The following is a 24,056-nucleotide window of genomic DNA, read 5'->3' as shown; positions in this document are numbered from 1 at the left end:
AACAGGAACAAGGCAGGACTGGAACTAAGGCAAGGAACTTCAAAACAGGAACACGGCAGGATCAGCCCTCCGCTGGACCTACATGCACCAATGAGACCCAGAAACGCAATGCTGGTTTCAGGAGTAGCCCTCCGGCCACTCGGTAGCCCTTCCGGACCCGCCGCTTGGGAACAATGAGTGCGTGAGACCAGACGGAGGCTGAGGTCAGGGACAAGCCAAGATAGGAACTTGGAAGACTCGGATGAAGACTCATGGAACTTGGAAGACTCAGACGAGGATTCAAGGTGCTTGGAAGATACAGGCGGGCACTGTCCCTCAGAGTGCCCTACACAGCCCCCCATGGGCTGGTCATGGACCACCCTGTCCCACTGCGCGCCTACACAACCTGAGAAGGCAGGTCGTGGACCACACAGGTGCGGGACAAGTGCCGGAAAGGGATCCAACCAAAATGAGGCCCCAATGACCAGAGACAGGAACTGGATCAATACAGATTTACCCTCAGGGTGGTCATCTGGAGAACTTGAGGAGCTGGGAAGACTCGGAACTTGGAAGACTCAGAACATCAGGACTTCAGGAAACGGAACAACGGAACCTCTGGACATGGAACAACGGGACCTCTGGAACATCAGGACTTCTGAACGTCAGGACCAAGGAACATCTGGAACCTCAGGACATCTGGAACAGGGAAAAGGCAATGAAGGAGCTCCGAGGCATGAGACCAGGAACATCACGACGAGGAGATCAGGAACATCCAAGAACATGGAACGAAGAGCCATCTAGACAAGTGATGACCACGGAGGACCTTGACCCGAAGAGGAGCACAGACAACTGTGGATTCTGGATACAAAGGCCTCGAGGAACAGGAACTAAGCCCTTATATAGGGCTGAAGCAGGAAACAGGATGCTGACGGCTTCCTGTGGGGCTGCGGGATTTTCCCGCCGCTGGTCCTTTAAATTAGTTGAAGAGGCGTGGCCGCGCGCCTAGAGAAGGACCCGGGGAGTGAGGCATCACAGAGGACAGCAGCGTCCCTGCCACGAAGATGAAAGGAGCAGGCAGAGACGTCGGGGCGGCCTCTGGGCCTCAGGATGGTGTCAGCAGCGTTGACTCCCTGCCGCTGGAGCAGTGGCAAGAGCAGAGAGGCATCCTGATGGTGGCACAGGCTGCGAAGAGGATCCCTGGTGGCGGCTTCCGGGCCGCAGAAGAGGACGTCCTGATAGTGGTACTAGGCCGCGATGAGGTGGCTCCTCCTGCCCAAAAAGGCAGCGGCGGCGGCTAGGCCGCAAAGACTGAAGATGGTGGCAGCAGCTTCCCCTACCATAACTGAGAGGGCATCCCGGTGGCGGCACTAGGGTCGCGAAAATCAAGGCAGGGGCAGCAGCAGCTCCTCTGCTGCGGAGGGCAGCGTCGCAGCAAGGTAAGGTGAAGGGCCTGCTCGAGGGATGGGTCTGCGAGCAGGGACACAACAATTGTGCAGCTTGTTAACTTTCATATTAATGGCTGCAATTTGCTTTCTGTTATTATGTAACATCACAACATAACTAATGCATGGCAGACATCAATCACTGGTCAATATATCTCAGTGGGAAGGACTTTTATTGTAGAGACACATCAGTGGCATACATTGAAAAATTGTCATGCTTTATAATGTAAATACAGAGACCCCGACACGGCCGTGTTTCGCATCAAGGCTGCATCAGGGGGACCGGATACTGTGAAAATCTTAAAATGGATACTCTTCAAATGTAGATGAACCTTAAGGATGACTGTAAATGGTAGGGAGAGGTCTTCACTGTACTTGTGTGATTTGTAACAGCGTCAAGGAAGGAACAGTTATGTAAATACTTTTTGAAACAAAGTGTTTAAAGGAAAGTTATTTAAATAATTATGACGGTTGGATAAGTGACTAATCCCGACTAAAGCTTTGTTCGGCAATTTTCTTTGAATAACAAAGGAGGCTTAAGGAAGATTTTTAGAAACGCCGACCCTATTGACAGAGCAAGATGTGTTTTTAGATCTCTGAAAAAGGTCTGATCGACCATTCATGAGGTAACAAACCTCTAAGATATATTGACCAGTGATTGATGTCTGCCACGCATTAGTTACGTTGCATTGCTCTATATGTGTGTGCATTTTACTCCGCCTCTCTTGTGTGCATTATGTAACATCATTCAGAAATTATAATAAAAATAAAGTAAAAACCTTGGTATATCCATGAATGGAAAGGCTGCAGCATTTTGAGACAATTGTATTTGTCTATACATATATTTACACACACACACATACACTGTCAATTTCACATTAAGTAGAAATCTTATTTAAACCATGCTTATGATTCCAAATTGCCTCTTTGTTTTCTGGTGACATTGTCGCACCATTTGAGCTTTATGCTTGTAGTCTTATTATGTCACCAGAGCCTCTTTTTGGAATTTACCACCTTATTATTCACAGATGGACATACAAAATTCCTTATGTTATTGTTATTAAGGTGCTCACAGGCAGCTTTACTATCCTGAATGAAAACAAATACTCTTTCTATTTTTTCTCTACATTAGCTGAAGTTTAGCAGGTTACCTACACAAAGATTGCGATTCAGTGAACAAGTATCTCATTACGACATCTTAGCTAAATATTGTAAGAAAAAAAATAGTTGATAAAGAATTCTCACTGGCATAGACTAAAAATCAGGGGTTAGGGTTTCTCCTGGCTTTGGACATCATCTGCAAGATGTTTTCTTTTTTGGGCTTTTCTTCTCTTTTGGCAGATGGCAGATATAATGTGGTTTAGTATTCTTTGTGTGTTTTGTCTGCTTTGGTAAATGTTTTTTTTCAAAATTGGTTAAACACACTTTCACTGTATTTTTCTGATTTACAGTAACTTGGTGTTTCATAATACACTATTTCATGTTTAATCAAAACAAGAAATATGTTTTGCATGCAAATACACAAATCTGTTTTTACAAGAGATGGGCAAGAAAATCCCAGTATTAAATTGCAATGTTAACTCTGGGTATTGACTCTCAGGCAAGATTTGGTTCATTGTGATCTAAAATCCCCCAAATGGAGGATCTTTTGAAATCATGGAGAAAATAGTACAGTGCCCAATCAGATCTGGGGTCAATTAACTTCCAGCAGGCACTCTCCTACAGACCACCTCTCTCTTACCCTATCTGTAGGTTTAAATGGCATAGGAGAAATCCCCAGTCACTCCTGCCTCCCTTGCTGCTATTTTCTGAATGGCATTGGCTGACCCAAAACAGGCACAAACATACAACAAAATAACACCAGCAGTGGGCAATGTTCCCTCTAATTTATATAGAAATGATGGCAGAAAAAGACCAAACGGTCCATCCATTCTGCCCAGGAAGCCCACGGCAGCACCCGCCGCGCCATACAGGTCAACCCCATACTTATCAGTTTCTTAGACTGTAAAAGTCAGGGCCCTTGTTTATTGTTGTCTTGAGTCCAATTCCTATTTATCTCTTGTTGAAGCAGAGAGCAATGTTGGAGTTGCATCAAAGTTATCAGGCTTACTGGTTAAGGGTAGTACCAGCCACATCAGCAAGTTACCCCCATGCCCATGTGTTTTCCCAGACCGTATAGTGATTGTCTGAATCCAATTCCCCTTTTCCTCTTTTCCCCCTGCCGTTGAAGCAGAGAGGAATGTTGGAGTTGCATCAAAAGTATCAGGCCTATTGGTTAAGGGTAGTAACTACCGCACCAGCAAGTTACCCCATGCACTCTTTTCTTCATTTCCATCCTCTAGCCCGTAGGGATCCACAGTCTTTATCCCATGCCCTTTTTAATTCTTTCAATGTTTTTGTCTTCACCACCTTCTCCGGAAGGGCACTCCAGGCATTCACCACCCTCTCCATGAAGAAATATTTCCTGATGTTGGTTCTGAGTCATCCTTCCTGGAGTTTCATTTCGTGATCCCCAGGTCTACTGATTTCTTTCTATGGTGCATCATTAAAACCTTTGAGGTATCTGGAGGTCTGTATCACATCTCCCCTGCACCTCCTCTCCTCCAGGTTATATTTATTTAAATCCTTCAACCTCTCCTCATAAATCATTTGATGGAGACCCCCCCCACACACACACACACACACACACACACACTATTTTTGTAGGATTTCTCTGGACTGCCTCCATCCTGCCTCTCTTTTGAGATACAATCTCCAGAATTGAACACAGTACTCCAAATCAGGCCTCACCAAGGACCTGTACAAGAGGATTATCTCCTTTTTCTTACCAGGGGTATGTATGGATGTGTTTTACTGTTGGCACATAATTGTTGCATCTGAGCAGCTGTGGGGGAGAGGGGTACTGCTCCTTCCCAGCCCACCAACCCTTTGAGCTGTTTCTACCATAGTGCCTCCTCTCACCACTGCTGCCAGCCTATTACCAGAGAACCAAGCTTGCTTTCTTTACTTCATTCTCTTCTCAGATTCCATCTCTTTTCTCTTCATTACAGTCTCTTCTCACATTGTTCAGTTCTCACCTACCTACCCATCTTGTTCATCTTCTTTTTTCATATCTTTCCATTCCTTTGTCTCTCATCTCGTGTACCTTCTTTTAGCATTGGGCCTGCATGGGGTCTAGAACAGCCAAAAAAACACAGCAAGACTTTGCTGTTCTGGTCAGGAACAAAAAGTTTATTTACAGGAGTTTCAAAGAAAACAGCAAAACAAAACAGTAGCTCACATCGCTTTAAAGTTCCAAAACAGTTCATACATACTCTGTACATGCATGCCATCAGCTTAAAAGAGCTGCCCCGGGCCTTCCTAATCCTTCTGGGCCCTGATCCTCTATACTGTTAGGAGGGGATCCTCCCGGAACCCAGAATCCTTTGTGCATCTGCGTCTTAAGATGAACCGGGGCTGATGGCTCTAGTCTATGTTTTAAGTTGGTTTTAGGGAGTCTTATTTTTTTTATACTCCCTCACACTTCTTCTATTTCTTCATCTCCACATCATTCTTTTTTCCATTCTTGCTCATTCCTCACTCTCCCTACCTTACACACACTCATACTCTTGCTTTCCTCTCTTTTTCCTCTCTTGTTCTCCCCCAACTCGTGTTCTCATTGTTCTTTCTCACTCCCGCATATTCTTTCTTTCCCCCTTGCCTGCTCTTTTTCTTCTTATTCTTACTCTCCCCTCTCACTCCCCACTCTTTCACACAAATATTCTCCCCCCTAGCACACTCCCACTCTTTCTCACTTCCCCCACATACACATTTCTGCTGCTGCTGTGTTTGCCTCCCCTCAGGCTGGCTAACGAACATTGGCCCTCACTGCCTCCTTGTCTGTGACTCTAGCTCCCAGTTCTTTCACCCCCAGTGTGTTCACATTGGCTGAATCGCACATAGTTTTGCTAATTCCAGAGCTTTTTCTTTATGGATGCTTGGTGAGAAGAAATTCCAGACGTCATCAGGAAAGCCAAAGTGAAAGGGTCCTGGCAGAATTAAAAAAAAAGGTTCTTTATTTTTACTCACAATTCTAACTCCCTTTCCAGTGCAGCTTGGATTGGGGGGGGGGGGGTCCTGAGGTAAATGTGTGCTATTGCATGACAAACATAGACCTAAAGATAGACAGGCAGTGTTATTCTGAATTTATAGGAGTTTGAGGTAGCCCTACACGTAGGGAGTTAGGGTAGTCTAGTCTTGATGAAATTAGTGCTTACATTATTGTGTATGCAACAGCTGGACTTGTCTCCTGCTGACATGGCTTCTGAGATATGCTGGGGAAGCAGAAGCTGTGGTAGTAGTATAAGCACATAGCTTATGAGGAACTACAGCAGTGGAGGCAGGAACAACTAGGAATCGTTCCTGCCCCCTTTAAATCCACAGATGGAGTAAGAGTGGGGGACCAGAGGATAGTGCCCTGCCAGTGGACTTTGATTTTGGAGGTTTGGAGAAGAGGCTGACTGTGCCTGCAAACCTTTTTCTTTTATTATTATTGAGTGCTTATTACTAATGCTGTCCTGCTGAAAGTTTGTGGAGCCATGGTCCCTGTTCTGATGCTTATGGTTTTTGCTGTCTTGGCATTGCTAGCCTGTATTCTAGGCTTGTTGATGATTCTGAAGAGCAAGCTTTAGAGAAGGAGCGAGAAGTGTGAGTAGTAACTGTCATTGACCTTCAGATTTGTTTGTACATGGTATGGTTACCTCCATGACTACTAATAAGTATCCTTATTGAGAGCTGCTGCCTAGCTTAGAAGACCATATGCTAGCTAATACGTATCATGGATGTATTATAGAAGGTGGCAAGGAGCTTGCAGAAGTGGGATAAGAGTTTTGATTGTGCAGTTGTACTATTAGATCTCTTTATGGACTTTGACACTGTGAAACATGGTATCCTGTTACAACAGTTCAAGGTCAAGGGCACATCATTGAAGTAATTATTTTCCTTTCTCAGTAAAAAAAAGTTCAGAGGGTAATGATTGGAGACTCTTCTTATTCTTGGTTCTTGAAACAGGATGTTCTCAAAGACCTGTTATCTCTCCAGTACTATTTATCATCTATGTCTGTCTTCTGGAGAATTTGATCAGGTAAGCTGGACTTAAGTGTTTTATGCTGATAACTTGAAGTTGGATCCAAATTGCTCAGAGACCATAGACAGTTTCAATTCAGAATTGTCATCTATTGCTCAATGGATGCAGTCCAATAAATTGTGGGTTAATGCTAATAAAACACAAGTTCTTTGAGTACCCAATGTTAAAAACCTTTCACAAGATGAATTTTGGAAGATACTGTATTGAAAGTGAGTACAAAGGCCAGTACAAAGGGAGTGACCCTTGATTCTGAACTTTCCCTGTCTACTCATAATATTTTAATGGTAAGGGCATCATTTTTTCAATTACATAAAAACATAAGAGATGCCATAATGTCTCAGAAAGGGTCTCTTAAGTGCAGCATCCTGTCTCCAACAATGGCCAATCCAGGTTACAAGTATCTGGTAGGATCCCAAAGAATAGATCCGATTCTTCTTGGTTTCAATAGTTGTGCATTATTTGTTAATATCAATCATACTTATCTAATAAGGATTGGGTTACAATAATCCAAGCACTAATTTCATCAAGACTAGCAACTCCCTTTTTGTGGGGCTACCTCAAAAACAAATTCAGAGACTCCAAAGGATTCAGAATAATGCTTGCTGTCAGCTTTTAGGGCTATATTTGTCAGATCATATGACACCAGTTCTGGAAAACTCCCACTGGTTACCAGCTGCTAGTTTAAAATGGTCTTTTTGATATTTAGAGCTCTCTATTGTAATTATCTGCAGTACTTTAGGGATTGTTTAATACTCTATACTCCTTCTCAAGCTTTGCACTCATCTCAGAATCATTTTCTGTTGGTACCCTTCAGTGTTGGTGGTCTAGTTATCTGATACTTGTAAGAAAGCCGCCTTTTATGCTGGACCTAAATTATGGAACTTGATGCTTAAGGACCTTGGTTTCATTACTGATTATTTAAATCTCTGAAAACAGGTTAAAGCATGTTGTTTTACCATAGCCTTTAGATTGTTGCTTTTATTGACACTGGATATCTGTTCTGTTGTTTTCTAGCAACTATGTCAGAAATTTCCCAGGTACAATTAGTTTGATTGAGTTAATCATTGTTTTCATTTTTCTGCTGTGTAGATTTGTTTTTTTAGTTGCATGACTTGTCTGCTTTATCTTGTTGTATCTTGTAATTTAATTTTTGCATTTGAAGTTTTTAGTTATTCTGTTTAACTTCTATGCAGATATGGCATTATATATATATATATTAATTTTTTTTAAGTTATGTGTTTTTGGCTTGTTTAATTTTTCATTGTTTTATATTGATAACAGTATGGCAAAATTTGTTTTATATTTTGCAATCCTGCCTCAGGGATTCCTTAGGGAATGAGAATAAATAAGTATGGGTAAGCATTTTTATTTCTTGCATTTAAAAACTTAAAAAGCTATCTTTAGATGCATCCAAGTGTGCAAATTATTGAGACATTGCTAGTCTGTCTTGAATCTACAGTTATAAGACAGTTGAAGTTTTAGATCTGGTTCTAGCATTGAGATGTGTTATTACTACTGGATAGGGAAGATAACTTTCAAACAACTGTGCATGGCAGCATATACTTGATTATATGGCTGCACATAGATCTACGTATATGTATGCTTACACACACAAGTATGCAGTGTATTGAAAGTGAGTACTTTAATGCATTCCTACCTATTTTAAAAATATATGTGCGTGTATTTTATACGTGAAAATAAAGTGGGTCTTGGTCATGTAAATCAATGTACTTTAAATCAGGCACACATAGGTGAAATGATAGTTTTATCAATTACTCCATTAGTTTGCCCAGTCCTTCTCCAGGTCATCGAGATCCTCCTTGGTTTTTCAACCTGAACTCCCTCCAGTTCACCCAGACCTCCCACCTGGCCAATAGTACACAATAAACATTTAACCGAAAAACTTATTGGCACCTTCTAGATAATTTATAAACCAAACCAAACTTATTTACGTGCCTATTTGTAAACCGTTGTGATGGTGCATTACTAAACGATGGTATAGAAAAGTTTTTAAATAAAATAAATAAATTACTGATACGCAAGATAATTAACAGGTGTAAAATTAAGCAAGTAAGTTGGCAAATCTACGAGTGTGTCTTAAAATAGCAACTTCAGTACATAAATGTTGGCCGTGTGCCCCATTTTACACATGTATATGTCCACACGAAAGTAAAAGCGCTTGCATATGTTTGAGGTTTATAAAATAGCATGTATGTGAGTTTATGCTACTTTTTACATTTGTAAGTCTTTGAAAATTCACTTCCATATGCAGTTATTGATGGATCAAGGAGGAACAAGATTACTTGTCCTGCAAAAATGTTCAACCATCTTTTCACATGGTAGAATATCAGCTGCTAATGGAAAGTGCTATTAGAGGTGTGGCAGGAAATTGAACTCAGTTGTTTTTGAGGGATCGGCATACATACATAAACAACCATGTATATTAAAATATTTTTAATCTAAAATCACAAAAATAGAAGTGATCACAAACCACCATTTTTCCATTCATACTAAACACTCACACCAATATGTAAGAATCACTCAATATTGCTCCTATATAAACAACACACTCCTGTTGAGTTTCAGATTTAAATACCATTTGTAAATTCTTTATTTCCAAATATAGTCGAAAGATGACAAATCTACTCAGACAATGAGCCCTGCTGTTTTGCCTGTCTGGCTTCTTCAGGGGGATCAACTTCACCTTTTGCCCTCTGTTAAATATAATTCATAATCATGCATCATTCGTGGGTTTCTAAGATTAATGTCACTATCCAGCACTTGATTGAAGAACCAATTGCTCAAATAAGTCCTCACTATTCGAATATGTGAAGAAAATCACATGAGTATTCATACTATCACCGCTTCATCTGTCATATAGTTATGGTGCTTTCACAATTGGTAAAAACCTGTGATGCCTCATGGAACATTTTCAAACATAGCAATCTAACAGAATCCAATATCACAATCTCATACCAATGTACATAAATGAATGCATCAGTTAATCTGTAGCATCAGAATTGGTTGAAAGAACCGCTGAGATAAAAATCTGAAGAGATTGACTGTAGTGGCTGCAACATTACTCCGTATAGTCGTATACAATTTTCGGATCTGGACAACTGTCCTGTAACAGTCAGTCCACACATGAGGCCTTGACTGTCTCGAGTCCATTATGTGGTTCCTGTACACTCTGGGATTTCTCATCACTTGCCAGAAATCCCACTTGACACTGTCTTCTCATCTCACCTCTCCTTTCTGACAGCTGACCTAGACTTCACAGTAGCCACATAGTTATCCCTCATAATTGTGCATCTACGCCTTCCAACCTCTCCAGCTATCCACAGTCGAAGGCTGATGACATGGCATCATAACTACCCAGAAGCCTGGCATAATGCACTTGCAGTCAGTAACATAAAGCTACTCAGCTGTTATGGCCCTTATCCAATCCACTCCATTGTCTCTTCCTTCATAGACACACAAGGCCAAATTATGATCAGGTCTACCCTTCTTGCAATCAGCCCTTTGCATGACCTAGACCATCCACATCTCCACCTTGTGTTGGAATGCCCAGGTTGCAGGCCTTCAAACTAAAAGAATTTGACATGACTCGAACTGATCTGTCTGTTCTACTTCTTGAAGTTTCAGTCGAGTTAGTGCTTCTTTTATGCATTCCTGGGGTGCCTCTTCAATAAAGCATTCTTCATTGTCATTGACCACCAAGCAGTGCTCTACTGCCTGAACACACAAAGCAGCCTGGGCTTTCTGGGTTCTGCCAGATATCAGCACAGTTTAAGCGTTAGCCATTCGATACTCCATTATACTGTGCGCCATTTTCTAGCACGCACAGTGACTGCACTGAAACACCGACTCAGATTTCAACTAACCATCGATTCTTCTGCCAACTTGCACTACAGAATGGGCTCTTCTGCTCCGAATACAGGGACTGAAGAACACCAACCATGCCTACCTTTGCCATCCCTGAAACATAGGACTGCTGTACCGAACCCCCACATACTGCTCACAGCAGTATTCCCATGAAGGTAAATAGTCCAAAGGTTACATGATACTGATGAATACTTTGGACACTAGTAAGTCCACTCTCCATCTGTCTTTCTCAAGTCCTTGTAACTTCACGAAAGTCTTTCACATCGACCTCTTACCGCTCTAAACGGAAGACTTTACCTGGTGATGTATACAGAAGGGCTTGATCCCTTTCTTGTCCACATCACACTTATTGTACAATTAATAGCACCTCTTGAACTCTGGTTTCCTGACTTCCTCTATGCAGATTCACTTCACTGCCATTTCACACATTTCATAAAGGTATAAGGGACGCCTCGTACCGTTTCAACCCCTGGTAAGTTGCTTTATAACAACCGTACCTCAGCTTCAGCTTCTTCTATGGCAATTGGTCATGACATAGCTCTAGAATATTTCACCAGGACCATGGCAAAGTCAGTAACACTCTTCTGTTCATTACTGACTGCCAGTGGAGTTCTCTCCACCCTTCATAACCCTCTATTACATACACAAGGCCAAATGACACTATTCTATCTTTGCCTGTCTGTCCTTAACCATTTATTCTCAGTGTGATAACCCAACTCGTCCTACCACGACCTGCTGTGAATTTCAGGCTGCCTCATTGTTGCCAACAGCACCCCAGTTGTGCCTGTTGCACATGTTGGGTGCTGCTTGGCCGGAGTCTTATGAGGCAGCCTGAAGCTTGTTATTCACCCACATGTGAGGACTACCATCCTGCTTGTCCTGGGAGAAAGCAGAGTTGCTTACCTGTAACAGGTGTTCTCCTAGGATAGCAGGATGTTAGTCCTCATGAAACCCACCTGCCACCCCACGGAGTTGGGTTTGTTATGTTTTCTTATTTTATTTTTCGCTCATACTTTTGTTACAAATGAGACTGAAGGGGGACCCCCTGGTAGCTGCAGGGTTAGTGCCATGCTGGACATGCTCAGTGTGCGAGTCAAAAGTGTTCCGTGACAGGGTTACATCTGATAATGTCGCCCACGTGTGAGGACTAACATCCTGCTGTCCTGGGAGAACTCCTGTTACAGATCAGCAACTCTGCTGTATCCATTCATGGACAGCCCTCCCATTTAGTGTTTTGCAATTTACCAGTCGTACAACGGGAGGCGTTGCGATCTTTGTCCTGTTGTGAGGAGCTTGTGATTAAACCTGCGGACAAGGGGGGGGGCGGGGCGATCGTTGTGCAAAACAGATCCACATATGAAACAGTGATGTTAGAATATTTAAGTGATACCACAGTATACAGCATTGTGCATGACGATCCAACAACAAGTTTGAGAGATCAAGTGAAGGACGTTGTTGGAGTGGCTAAATGTCTGACTGATAGAGAAAAACATTTTTTAATTGTGGAATATCCTAGAGTTCCGGTCGTATATGGTCTGCCTAAGATACATAAAGATCTGAGGACCCCCCCGATCTGCCCAATTGTTTCATTGAGAGGGTCGGTACTTGAACCGCCAGCAATATTTGTGGAAAACATTTTGCAGCCTTTAGTGAAATTGAAACAGTCATATTTGAAGGACACAATTCAAATTTTAAACAAATTGGCAGACATCCAGTTGGGAGAAAATCCTATACTGTTAGTTAGCATGGACATTGTCTCTCTCGATACATGTATTCCGCAACAAGCTGCTGTGGATATTGTCCGTAAGGAGTTGGAACATCATCAAGGTCCGGGGAGGATTAAGACTGAGTTTTTGAACATCCTTACTGAATTGGTTATATTTAACAACTATTTTTGTTTCAAAGATCAATATTACCATCAAGATCATGGAATCTCAATGGGCTCATCCCATGCCCCGTCCGTGGCAAATGTTTATGTGGCAGATTTTGAGGAGAAATTCATTTATACGTCTGAATGGTGGTCTAAATTTGTTGTCTGGTACCTGTACATCGACGACATTTTCATCATCTGGAGGGATTCTCAAGCAGCCCTTGATGAATTTGCGGTATGGATTAATGCAATGGATGAAAATTTGAAGTTTATCTATCAAAGCAGTGATTCTAACATTGTGTATTTGGATGTGAGAGTGGAAGTACGAGATTCACAAATTACCACTACTGTGAATAGGAAAATAACAGACAAGAACAACTTATTGAAATATCATAGCCTCCATTCTGGGGCCTTTAAGAAAGGGTCGCAATTTTTTAGGATCAAAAGAATATGCTCTTCTAAAGAAGAATTTGAAGTTCAGGCAAGCCTGCTAATGAAGAGATTTAAAGAATGGGGTTACCCTGCCAGAGTTATTCGGCAGGCTTACAAGAGAGCCAAGTATAGTGATAGGGCCCAACTTTTGAAATATCAAAGCCGTGATGAACAAGACCGGTTAATATATGTTCTACAGCAAAGCACTGCAACTGCAGCGATTGTCACGGCAGTGAAAAAGCACTGGCATGTCTTAAACTTTCATGATGCATTTAAAGATCTACCCCAGTTTGCAACTAGTAGGGGTTCTAATATTCGTGACAAAGTGATCCGAGCTAGTGGTTTGAGTACTGTCAGCCGAGTACAAACAGTAGGTGGGCATCATAAATGCGGGTCTTGCTCAGTGTGTGAGAACACAATCGAGGGTACCAGCTGGGTGGATGCTAATACGGGGTATGAAGTGAAGCGCCAATCTTGGAAGGACTGTTCCACGACTAATATAATATACATTATCACATGCGGGTGCCCTAAGGTATACGAGGGTCGGACGAGCAGGGAAATCAAAGTTCGTTTAATGGAGCATAGATCGAGAACCAACAATGAAGTTGTAACAGCACCATTGGTGAGTCACTGCATGGAATATGGGCACGCTTTTGATGAATTACAGTGGACTGTTATTGAGCATCTGGTGAGCAAGACGCTGTTTTGCAACATCAGTTCTTTGTTACATAAGAACATAAGAAAATGCCATACTGGGTCAGACCAAGGGTCCATCAAGCCCAGCAACTTGTTTCCAACAGTGGCCAATCCAGGCCATAAGAACCTGGCAATTACCCAAAAACTAAGTCTATTCCATGTTACCATTGCTAATGGCAGTTGAATTACAGGGAGCAATACTTGATATTTAAATTGCGATCAGAAATACCGGCAGGATTAAATGAACAGATGGATTGGCTCTCATTACTTTAAAGAGACTTTAATAGCAGTTTAAAGGGCTGGCTGTTTGACATTGGAGCACAGGAGGTGTCACATGATATAGTCCCTTTAAATGAGGACGCGGTGAATGAAAACTTTGATCTGCCATTTTTTTGAATAGAGGCAGCGTGCTGCGAGCGTTTTTTGAATTTAAGTATAAAGCGGATTGAACAACAGTGATATAGAACTGAGACGAGCAAAGGTTAAGCGGTTCCCCTGAAGAAGATGATATTCGAAACTGGGCCTTGTTGGGTATAAGACACTTCAGTTGCATCGATTTCTCAGGATCACAGTTTTAAGTTAAGTGTGGCTTATCAAGAAGCATTACAAGAAACAAACACGAGTGATGTTAAGTGTAGTGGTGGACGTTTTACATTCAGGTCTACCATGGACTTTTCACAACATTTTATAAAAAGTTTTTTTGATGTGAGAAAGCAATAAAGGTATTCAGGGTGGACGGTGGTGTTTATGATTAAAAAATATTAAGGGTAACCTGGATGGTACCTTGAAACAACTTTATGAAACCACTTTTCTCCCTCCAAATATTTTTGGGTTTTCCAAAATCTTTTTGGGTTTTCAAAAAAATGTTTTTGCAAATCATGTTGGTTGTGAAAAGCTATGTATGAACAAGAAGTGGTTTAAGAGGGATCAACATTTGATTCATTAGTTAAGCAACAAAAACTATCAAAGTTAAAAAAAAAAAAAAAAGAAATAAAAAAAGGGAATGCAGGATAGGTAGTGATAATGGACAATTCAATGGCATATATTCTAGCAATTTTGAAAAGCCCACTGATGCAATAAAAGTATAAAATCCAATTTTAAGCATGTAAATTCTTTTTAAAATCATGCTCTATAAGTGCATTCTTTTTCTGTTTGCCTGTATTCAGCTTTCTGCGCAGCCTCTGCACCAGCTTTGAACAAGTATTTTTATTCACCAACTTGTCAAAATAACTATTCACCTCAGCTTCATTTCAAAGCTCAAAATGGGTGAATCAAACATTTTGTTATTTCACTGCAATTTCCCCAGATCATATTTTAGTGAACGGCAATCAGCTACACTCTGCTAATGGGTGAATACATAAAATTTAGGGAAGAACTAGAATCACAGTTCAAAAATGCAATTTTCTTGCTCATTTCTAATTTTAAAATTAGAATGCTGATAGTAGTGGTGTTTCTACAATGTAAAATAAAAATGGAAGTATTATATTTTTTCTTTCATTCATTCTGTCTCTCTAGGGTTGGGAAGAAGGTGTGGATGCTGCAATATCTCACTTGTTAAGAACATGCCTGTCTAAGAGTTCTAAAGAACAGGCCCTCAACCTTACTAGTCAGCTGAGCATGCCCAAAGATACTACAAGACTGAAGAAACACATCACCTTACTATGTGACAGACTGGCCAAAGGCGGCCGTCTTTCTTTAAGTGCTGAAATCAACCAACAGCAACCTGTTATCTTGCCAGGTATGAACTCATATATTGTATTCACTGAGTTTTATGCTTTCCAGAGTACTCTGTATGCTGTTATATAATATTTTTGAAGCCTGCTGAGAAGGGCACAGAATTCCTTCAAGTTTTATGCCACAAAAATTGTTGAATACCAATTACACTATACTTTCTTATTCAAATGAGTCAAGCACTGTAAAAAGCAGTCTACTCAAGATGACTACATGGCTCACTGGGTTTGGCATGGGTTTTCATTGTCCTTCACTATTTCAGTTCAAATCAGACTCAGATCAGTAGTTATTCAAAGCCATTATATCTGACTGCCTACGTGGAAAGAATTGTTGTCTTTCCAGTTCCTGGTAGACAGGTATTCATATCAGATAAAGACATGATCACAATTTGGCATTTATTAGCATCCTTCAAATCCAAAATTATTTACAGTTCATTCTTCCAAATTGCTCAAAGCAGTAACAGCATAAAATCTAACTAGATAAATGAAGCTTGACCGACGTGCCCACAAATGCGCAGTAGAGAGCAGCTCTACTGCGCATGTGCGGGCGAGCACGTCAGTCTTAGGCAGCGTCAAAAAAACCCAAAAAACATGGCGGCAGCGGTGGTAGCAGCGGCAGCGGGCAGCGGTAGCGGGCGGTAGCGGGCGGCAGCGGCGGCGGTAGCGGCAGCGGTGGTGGGCGGCGGCGGCAGCGGGGGCGGGCGGCGGCGGCGGTAGCGGGCGGCGGCGGAGGCGGTAGCGGCGGGCGGCAGTGGCGGGCAGCGGCAGCGGGCGGCGGCAGCGGTAGCGGCAGCGGCCAGTAGCGAGGGAGGGAGGAGAGAGAGAGAGGGAGGGAGGGACGGACTAAGTGGGAGGGACGAAGAGAGAGAGTGGGAGGGAGTGACTGAGTGAGAGGGAGGGATTGAGTGAGGGGGAGGGACTGAGTGAGGGGGAGTGAGCGGGACTGAGGGAGAGGGAGGGAGGGAGTGGGACTGAGGGGGAGTGAGTGGGACTGAGGGGGAGTGAGTGGGACAGGGAGGGAGGGAGGGAGTGGGACTGAGGGAGAGTGAGTGGGACTGAGTGTGAGTGAGAGGGAGAGAGGGGGAGGGAGTGAGTGAGACTGAGTGGGAGGGAGGGACTGAGTGAGAGGAGAGGGAGGCTGGGGAGGAGTGGGTGAGTGGGTGGGAGGGAGGTAGGGGAGAGAGAATGAGGGAGGTAGGGGAGAGAGAATGAGGGGGAGGTGAGAGACAGAGGGATGTAGCCCGTTTTAACGGGCTTAACGGCTTGTAATAATATAAGCAAAGTTGCAATAAAACAAAAATACAGTAAAATATAATCATTACTTAATATAATGTAAAACATTTTAGAAATTATTATATCATGTAAATAGTACATCCTGGTATGCCACATTAGCGCTAGTATGAGTAAACAGCCCAATTAACCAAGCCTTCAAGCTTTTCCTACAGCACAGATAGTCATTCATAAGATGCATTTCTCTAGGCAAACTATTCCAGAGCAGTGGGGCTATCCTAAAAAAAAAAAAAAAAGCCTTGCATCTAGTACTAGCTAGCCTTGTTTCTGATACTGAAGGGAGAGCCAAGCAGGCTTCCCCTAAAGACCTCAACACACAAGCAGGCTGCGAACCAGGGGAACCAGGGCTCAAATCCCACTACTGCTCCTTGTGACTTTGGGCAAGTCAATTTACCCTCCATTGCCTTAGGTACAAACTTATAGAGTCATTAATCAAGTCATGTTATGGCCTCATCACGCAATAAATGGGATCTGATGTTCGATATATGTGCAATGTTTATCACAATGCACTTTAATATTTAAATATGATGAGTATGCAAAATAAAGAAATGTATGCAAATGAAGGGCTTCCTACAACATTTTGCAGTATAATATCACATACTACAGCCAGATTTAATGTGGAAACTAACACCTCTTTGATATGCAATAGGGGAGGGGTAAAATTTTTTTAGCATGCCATAGCAGCCGTTATCGCGGGATAGCAGTATTTTATCACATGCAATAAAATGAGGCCTTCTCTCAGACACACTTACACATCCCTGATGAGCCAACAAAAACATCTTTTATTACCTGCTCTTTCTTCCTAAAGCTTTAATGTTAGGTGGAATTATACTAGCAGTGGGATACTGACTTATTGAGGCTGCTCAACAATAACAGCCACAAGAACAGGGAAGGAAGCTTCTAGCACCTCCTAGGGAAGTACCCTTACTGGAGCCAAAGCTACAAGCCCTGCCAGAGGAGCGGGATGCCCCCTGTCATAGCTTGCCATGCAGAAGGGCTCGCAGGCGGTACAGGGAGAACATCTTTCATCCCCACATAACATTGCTGGGGTTGCCTGAGCAACACATGGTTAAAAGGTATTGCCTTGGCTGTCATGCTATCATGGAATTATATCAAGAACTCAGAGAGGACCTGGATCCTGTCACAGAAAAGTCCCACACTATACAAGGCCTCCCCAAATTATTGTGCACCCTGCATTTTATTACATCTGGCTCATTGCAAACAACAGTCAGGGTTGTTGGGAGAATGTCACAAACATCTTTTTCCCACTATCTGGGCCAGGTCATAACAGCTATACGTGGCCACATTAATTGTTACATCAGATTCCCTCACTAAAGGCAGGACTTGCTGGACTTGAAGAAAGGTTTTTATGCCATTGCAAACTTTCCAAAAGTTCTGGGAGCTATTGACTACACTCACCTATCCGTCATTCACCCCCCCCCCTTTCCCCCGGCTGATGGCAACAGAAATCTCTTCTCCTCCATCAATGTGCAAATGGATGCTTAATTGCACATCCTGGATGTTTTCACCAGGTACCCGGGACCTGCGCACTATTCCTTTATACTTAGGCAATCTGGCCTGTTTGAACAATTTAATGATGGCCTATATGGTGATGGCTGGCTACTAAGAAAGAGCGGTGCTTCTTTCTGTCATCCTTCTCCAGCTATTTATTTACAGCAAACAGCACTGACATGGGAGGCTGTCTGGGATGTGATTGCATCAATTACATGACAAGTGGCTTGCACATTTAGGTCAACAAGCCATAGTGCTAGAGCTCAGGCTTCTCTCTCCATACTGTAGAGGCCTGCTAATGTTGTGTGCCCATTCAATGCACTTGGCACAAAGCTCTATATGTGACCAAGCACTACAGACTTTCAACTTTAAGCAAGTGGCTGTTCAAATCCTCCCTCTGGAGCTGTTGAAATGTCACTTGTAAACCAAAACCTTTTTGTGTCTTCCAGTGCAGGGACTTCCAGGCTAGCCTGAAAGTCCCTGCACTGGGACTTCCAGGTCAGCCAGGATGTCAGCCACAGTTTGTCTTGACCATCACAGGGGTACAATTGAAGCTGGAGGCTGTGCATTTTGGCCCAATCCTAGTCACTATGTCAAGTCTGGCAAAAGTGTATCGCTAGAGGACAAACTGCAGAGCAGCCAAGGACATTCGCAATCATAACACAAAGTTGATGTCTTTCTGCAGTGACTTGTGTGGCAGCCATGATGTACAGCTTCAGTGTTAGAGGAATGCTAGAAACAGGTGCAGATAGCTTGGTTGTGAGTGACATGGTCACATTGTGTACGAACCCTAGATGCAGTTTTCCATTCATGAAGATCTGACACAGCATAAGCAAGTCCTATAGTGTACATATAGTGACACAGTAAAAGGTGACATGGACTTTGGGTTTGGAAATAGCCTTTTAAGGCTTATGTCAAGCTATAGCTTAGCTTCTCCTTTGTAATAGCATGCTGTAGGTTAGCAAAGATATAACAAAGTCATGGTGGTGTGAATGATGCAGCCGCTCTCTCTTTGCCGCAGAAGATTGGGGATATGGTTGTAGGACCTGGCTTCTCAAACCTGTCACTATTCCCAACACATCAGCAGAGATAAGATACAACAAGGCCTGATGTTCTACCCATTGTCATTGAATACACCTTCAAAGTTCTCAAAGTAGATTTTCCTGTTTGGTCAAAACAGGGGGAGCTTTCATGTATGCCCCACCCAGAGTAGCATACATAGTGCATAGCTGCTGTGTCTTTCATAATCTTGCTCTACATTATGACATCCCAGTTGACCTTGTTCCAGATCTACCTGAGGATCCCCCATATCCCCCTGAACAGCCGAGGAGACTACACGAACTGGCAGACAGCTTCAGCAAAGTGTCATACAATGCTACTTTGCCTGATAGTCATCATCTAGTCCTTCCCACTGCATAGAAGAGAGTCCAGCAGAGTGGTTCTGGCTTCTGACATCTATATCTTTCTTTTATCCACCAGTCCTCAGTCTGGGTCAGTGTGTAACATAAACCACTTAGGCCTAGTTAGGCTACATAGTCATAATAGATCAATAGGTGCAGTTTACAGTAGTAGACAAAGTAAACCTAAAATAAACCTAACAGCAAACCGATGTGGATGTCCTATTGATTGTGAGACAAAAAAAGTCACATCTCGCCATAGCATTCGTGTAGGACTGCCAACACAGTGTGCATAACTTGGCATAGCTAGCTCCTTCATGCAAGTCTTGGCTAAGCCTTGGACCCTGTCCTAGTCTTCACATGTTGGCAATATAGTTGCATAGGTATGATGGAACTCCAGCAGGGCCTATGACATGGAGGCCAAGTGTTTTATAAGTGAAATAATTCACAAGTAACTCAGCTGCTTAAAGGCAGATCTTGAAGCTACAAATTGACAGCTACAATCATCAATCACAAGCTCTTACTTTCTGAGGCAATGCTGATATCTGAGTGCTTACATAGCAGGCCTTCACTTAGAGCCTTTGTGGAAACACATGTCCAATATTGTGGCAATCCCAAACTTTTCACAGGTCATTGCAAGCTAGCATATCTCTTAGGGGTTGCACACAACCATGCACAGCTGAGTCCTGCTATACCTGGATAAGAAAAAAGTCAACTATCATGTACAGATGGTGAGGTCCTTGGCCCTTGGTCTGTCATTTTGGTTGTTAGCTGCACAGGGAGGCTATTGAAGAATGCTGGTCTGACTATCTGAAGGATAGATTGAGAATGGGATAGCATCTTGCCTTCACATGATATATAGAAAGTCACTTCTGAAATGGATAGGTTAGAGTTTTTATGATGACAATAACAGCACCCACATGTGACATAACAAAAGGTTCACCTCATTGAACCCAAGGCGAAAGTGTGTTTGAAACTATAAACCTATCCTGAATTGTCACAGGTAGTCACTGTGAAATATAGAGATGTCAGGGTGCAGCAAGGACCTTTGCTGTCCAGCTTAGGGCTAGTCATATTGTCTGCTTTATGTAGGTACATAGAAAATCTGCAGATAATTTTTTTGTTATGATTGCTAGTATCAGTTTCAGTTCTTATCCAATATGTGGCCACCTTTAAAGCACATAGGCTGAGGACTCTAGGGGAGACATGCTATAAGAATTGTCATCTTCCAAGAAGAGGCACAACCTTTCAGGTGTTTCAGGTTTGAGGACCTTGCTTGTCCACATGGCTGCCATGACTTGTGGCCAGCATAGCAGATTTGCTGTCCTATAGGATGTGTCTCCTGTGGTGTTTGTGCATTTTAGAATTTGTGGATACTGAATCCAAGGAAGGTGTGGTGATAGGCTCTTAGTCATCAGCTCTGTATATAGGAGTAAGGCAAAAGAAGGTGTTGTCAGCTGTTCACCTCATGAGTCAATAACAAACCTCTTTCTGAAGCGTGCCACTGTGCAAAAATGTATAGCCAAACTGCTCCCAGAGGTATCGTGGTAGGCATGATGTCTTCTCCACTTTCAGTATTGTTTTGTAGAAATACATGCATTTTTTGTCACCTGAGGCCTGGAGGTTCCCATGTCTGTTAGAAAAAAGAAACAGAGAGCATATATGCCAAATGTAGACAATCTCTTGTGAAATCTCTTGTGAAAAGTCATGACTATTTACCTCATTAGCAGGTAAGGACAAGCTTGGCACATACATCATTGATGTTTGATGAACAGGCCAGGAATAGCCATTTAGGACCTCTCTAGGTTACCAAAGTGCTGGAGATATTCTGTAAACAAAAAGTTCCTAACAGATGTGCATATGTGTTTGAGTGAATGATATACTGTGTAAGCCTCTATCTTTATCTGTATCGGGAAGTGATGTAGGACTCGTAGTTTTTTCCCTTACCACACCAATTCATACACCAGAGCATGCACTGTGTGTGCACCCAATTAGCACACACTGGGGTAGATTTTCAAAGGGTTACGCGCGTAACCCCCGAAAACCTACCCCAAACCCCCCCCCCCGCACGCGCCGAGCCTATCTTGCGTAGGCTGCCAGCGTGCGCAAAGCCCCGGGATGTGCGTAAGTCCCGGGCTTTCCTGGGGGAGGGGGCGTGGTCACAGCAAGCGCGTCATCGGGGGCATTCCTGGGGCATGGCCGCGGCCTCTGGACCAGCCCCCGACCGGACCATGGCGCGACGGCGGCCGGTCCGGCGCACGCAAGTTACGCCTGCCTCGGGCAGGCGTAACTTGTGCAACAAAGGTAGGGAGGGGTTTAGATAGGGCTGGGGGGGGGGGGTGGGGAAGGGAGGGGAAGATGCAGGGGGGTGGAGGGAACGGAGGCAGGCTGTGCGGCTCAGCACGCGCAGGTTGCCGATTTTGGGCAGCCTTGCGTGCGCCGACCCTGGATTTTAACACATACGCGCGGCTTATCTATTGAAATCCGGCGTACTTTTATAAAATCTGCCCCACTGGCTTTAGCCACAAGCAATCCTGTGCTTCTACCCTTTAGAATGGAAGCTACAGGTATGGTAATGTGTAGGTAAGGAGAAAATGTCCTCGTGCATTGTAACCTAACACTCCACCTTGGCCTGACACTGTTTATTCATTCAGCCAAGAGATGGTTTTAGAACATTGGCAGCATAAGGGCTCAGATATCCAATGCCACTTTGCTGGATGAGTTAATATCTGGCTGTAGTTGGCACTATGTAGCCACATCATAATAACTCTCACAATGAAGCTTGGCCAGTCATGAGGCTGTTCAGCTTGGAGAAGAGACGGCTGAGGGGGGATATGATAGAGGTCTTTAAGATCATGAGAGGTCTTGAACGAGTAGATGTGACTTGGTTATTTACACTTTCGAATAATAGAAGGACTAGGGGGCATTCCATGAAGTTAGCAAGTAACACATTTAAGACTAATCGGAGAAAATTCTTTTTCACTCAACGCACAATAAAGCTCTGGAATTTGTTGCCAGAGGAGGTGGTTAGTGCAGTTAGTGTAGCTGGGTTCAAAAAAGGTTTGGATAAGTTCTTGGAGGAGAAGTCCATTAATGGCTATTAATCAATTATACTTAGGGAATAGCCACTGCTATTAATTGCATCAGTAGCATGGGTTCTTCTTAGTGTTTCGGTAATTGCCAGGTTCTTGTGGCCTGGTTTTGGCCTCTGTTGGAAACAGGATGCTGGGCTTGATGGACCCTTGGTCTGATCCAGCATGGCAATTTCTTATGTTCTTATGTTGGTAGTGTAGTGGTCTGGGAGTTTATCAGTGGCCTAGCTGTACTGCCAAAGTGAACCACAACTTGTCTTCCAAGGCCAAATAGCCCTAGCTTCACTTGTGCAATGCAAGCATACAGTGTGGGAGTAGCATACCTGTAGCTGCAGCTTTCGATGTATTGCAATGTAGCAGAACTGAACACGTCACAGCTACTATTGTGTGTGATATCCTGCTGCTGTGGAACACATTGAAACCATGTGAATCTTGCCTGCATCTGAGACAGCTATGTGCATGATATCTGGGCATACGAGGCACCATCTTCTCTATACTACTACATAATATATCTTGAGGTCCATCATCAAAAGCCATACTCCATGACCTCCTCCTAGATGACAAACCAGATATATGTGCTATCACAGAGACCTGGCTGAAAGAAACCGATGCAGTGCTGCTCAATCAACTACCCAACCACGCCTATGATATCTACTCTCTTTGCTGAGACCCAAAAAAAAGGGTAGAGGGCTTCTGCTTGCCGGAAAAAAAGAGCTTAAATTAATCTTGCATACTGTCCCAACTGCCCCAAAATTCGAAATTGGACTTTTTAAATCCCCTCACCTCCAAGTTTGTCTAGTATATATACCTCCAGGCATACTTGACAAAAATCTTTCACCCAACATTGAATTTATCATGCAAAACATAGACATTAACAAACCAGCCATTATTCTGGGAGATTTCAACAGCCATGTTGATGCCATCCCACTCTCTTCCTCCTGTGAAACCTTTCTATCAGCCCTTAAAGCAATGGGCTACAATCAAATCCTATCTAGCCCCACACACCAAGCAGATCACACCCTAGACCTGATATTCATTAATAATACTGTCTCCCCAGGTGCCTCCACCTACACTCCCATTCCCTGGTCTGATCACCAACTCATACGTACTACCCTCTCCTTGCAATATATTCCTACATCAAAACTCCCTGAATGTAATACTTTACATTACCACACCCAGACTCCAGCCCTACTTAACTCTGTGTCTCCCTTGCTTCAGCATTAAATCCTTCTTGGCTCCCTGCTCTAGCCCTCTCTGCCTTGTGGCTTTCTCAAGCTATTTTTAGCTTTGTTTCGTGGCTTCTGGGCCTTCTGACTCCAGCTTGCTTTTCTCTAGGCTTCTGGTCTTTCTGTTCCCAGCTTGCCTTGGTCTTGCCTTGTGGCCATTCGCCTTTTGTTCCAAGCCTTGCTCTGTGGCCTGTGGGCCTTCTGACCCTTCCTTGCCTGGTGGCCTATCCTTGCCTCTCTGTTTCCTGAACCCTGGCCTAGCCCTGAGACTCCCAGGTCTCTCCCTGCTTCTAAGCCTCTGTCTGCTGTGCCCCTCTGTGCCTTTTTTGCCTATGCTGCCTTTGGGCACTCTATGTTCCTTGTTCTTGTCCTGGTTTGTT

At 43.3% G+C, this 24,056-nt stretch overlaps 1 protein-coding gene across 2 annotated transcripts in view; it reads left to right on the top strand.

The window, feature by feature from the left end:
- Positions 1 to 24,056, top strand: part of BBS9 (Bardet-Biedl syndrome 9) — a 1,052,120-nt gene that overhangs the window by 808,277 nt on the left and 219,787 nt on the right. For both annotated transcript variants that reach the window (XM_029589776.1, XM_029589777.1), the window contains one exon: positions 14,945 to 15,167. In XM_029589776.1, the coding sequence (XP_029445636.1) occupies positions 14,945 to 15,167 (223 nt within the window). The remainder of the gene's footprint in view (positions 1 to 14,944; positions 15,168 to 24,056) is intronic.

This window comes from Rhinatrema bivittatum, chromosome 2 (genome assembly GCF_901001135.1).
Source record: "Rhinatrema bivittatum chromosome 2, aRhiBiv1.1, whole genome shotgun sequence".
Lineage (NCBI taxonomy): Eukaryota > Metazoa > Chordata > Amphibia > Gymnophiona > Rhinatrematidae > Rhinatrema > Rhinatrema bivittatum.
The sequence above is the reverse complement of the archived record's forward strand: the minus strand, read 5'-3'. Positions and strand labels throughout refer to the sequence as shown.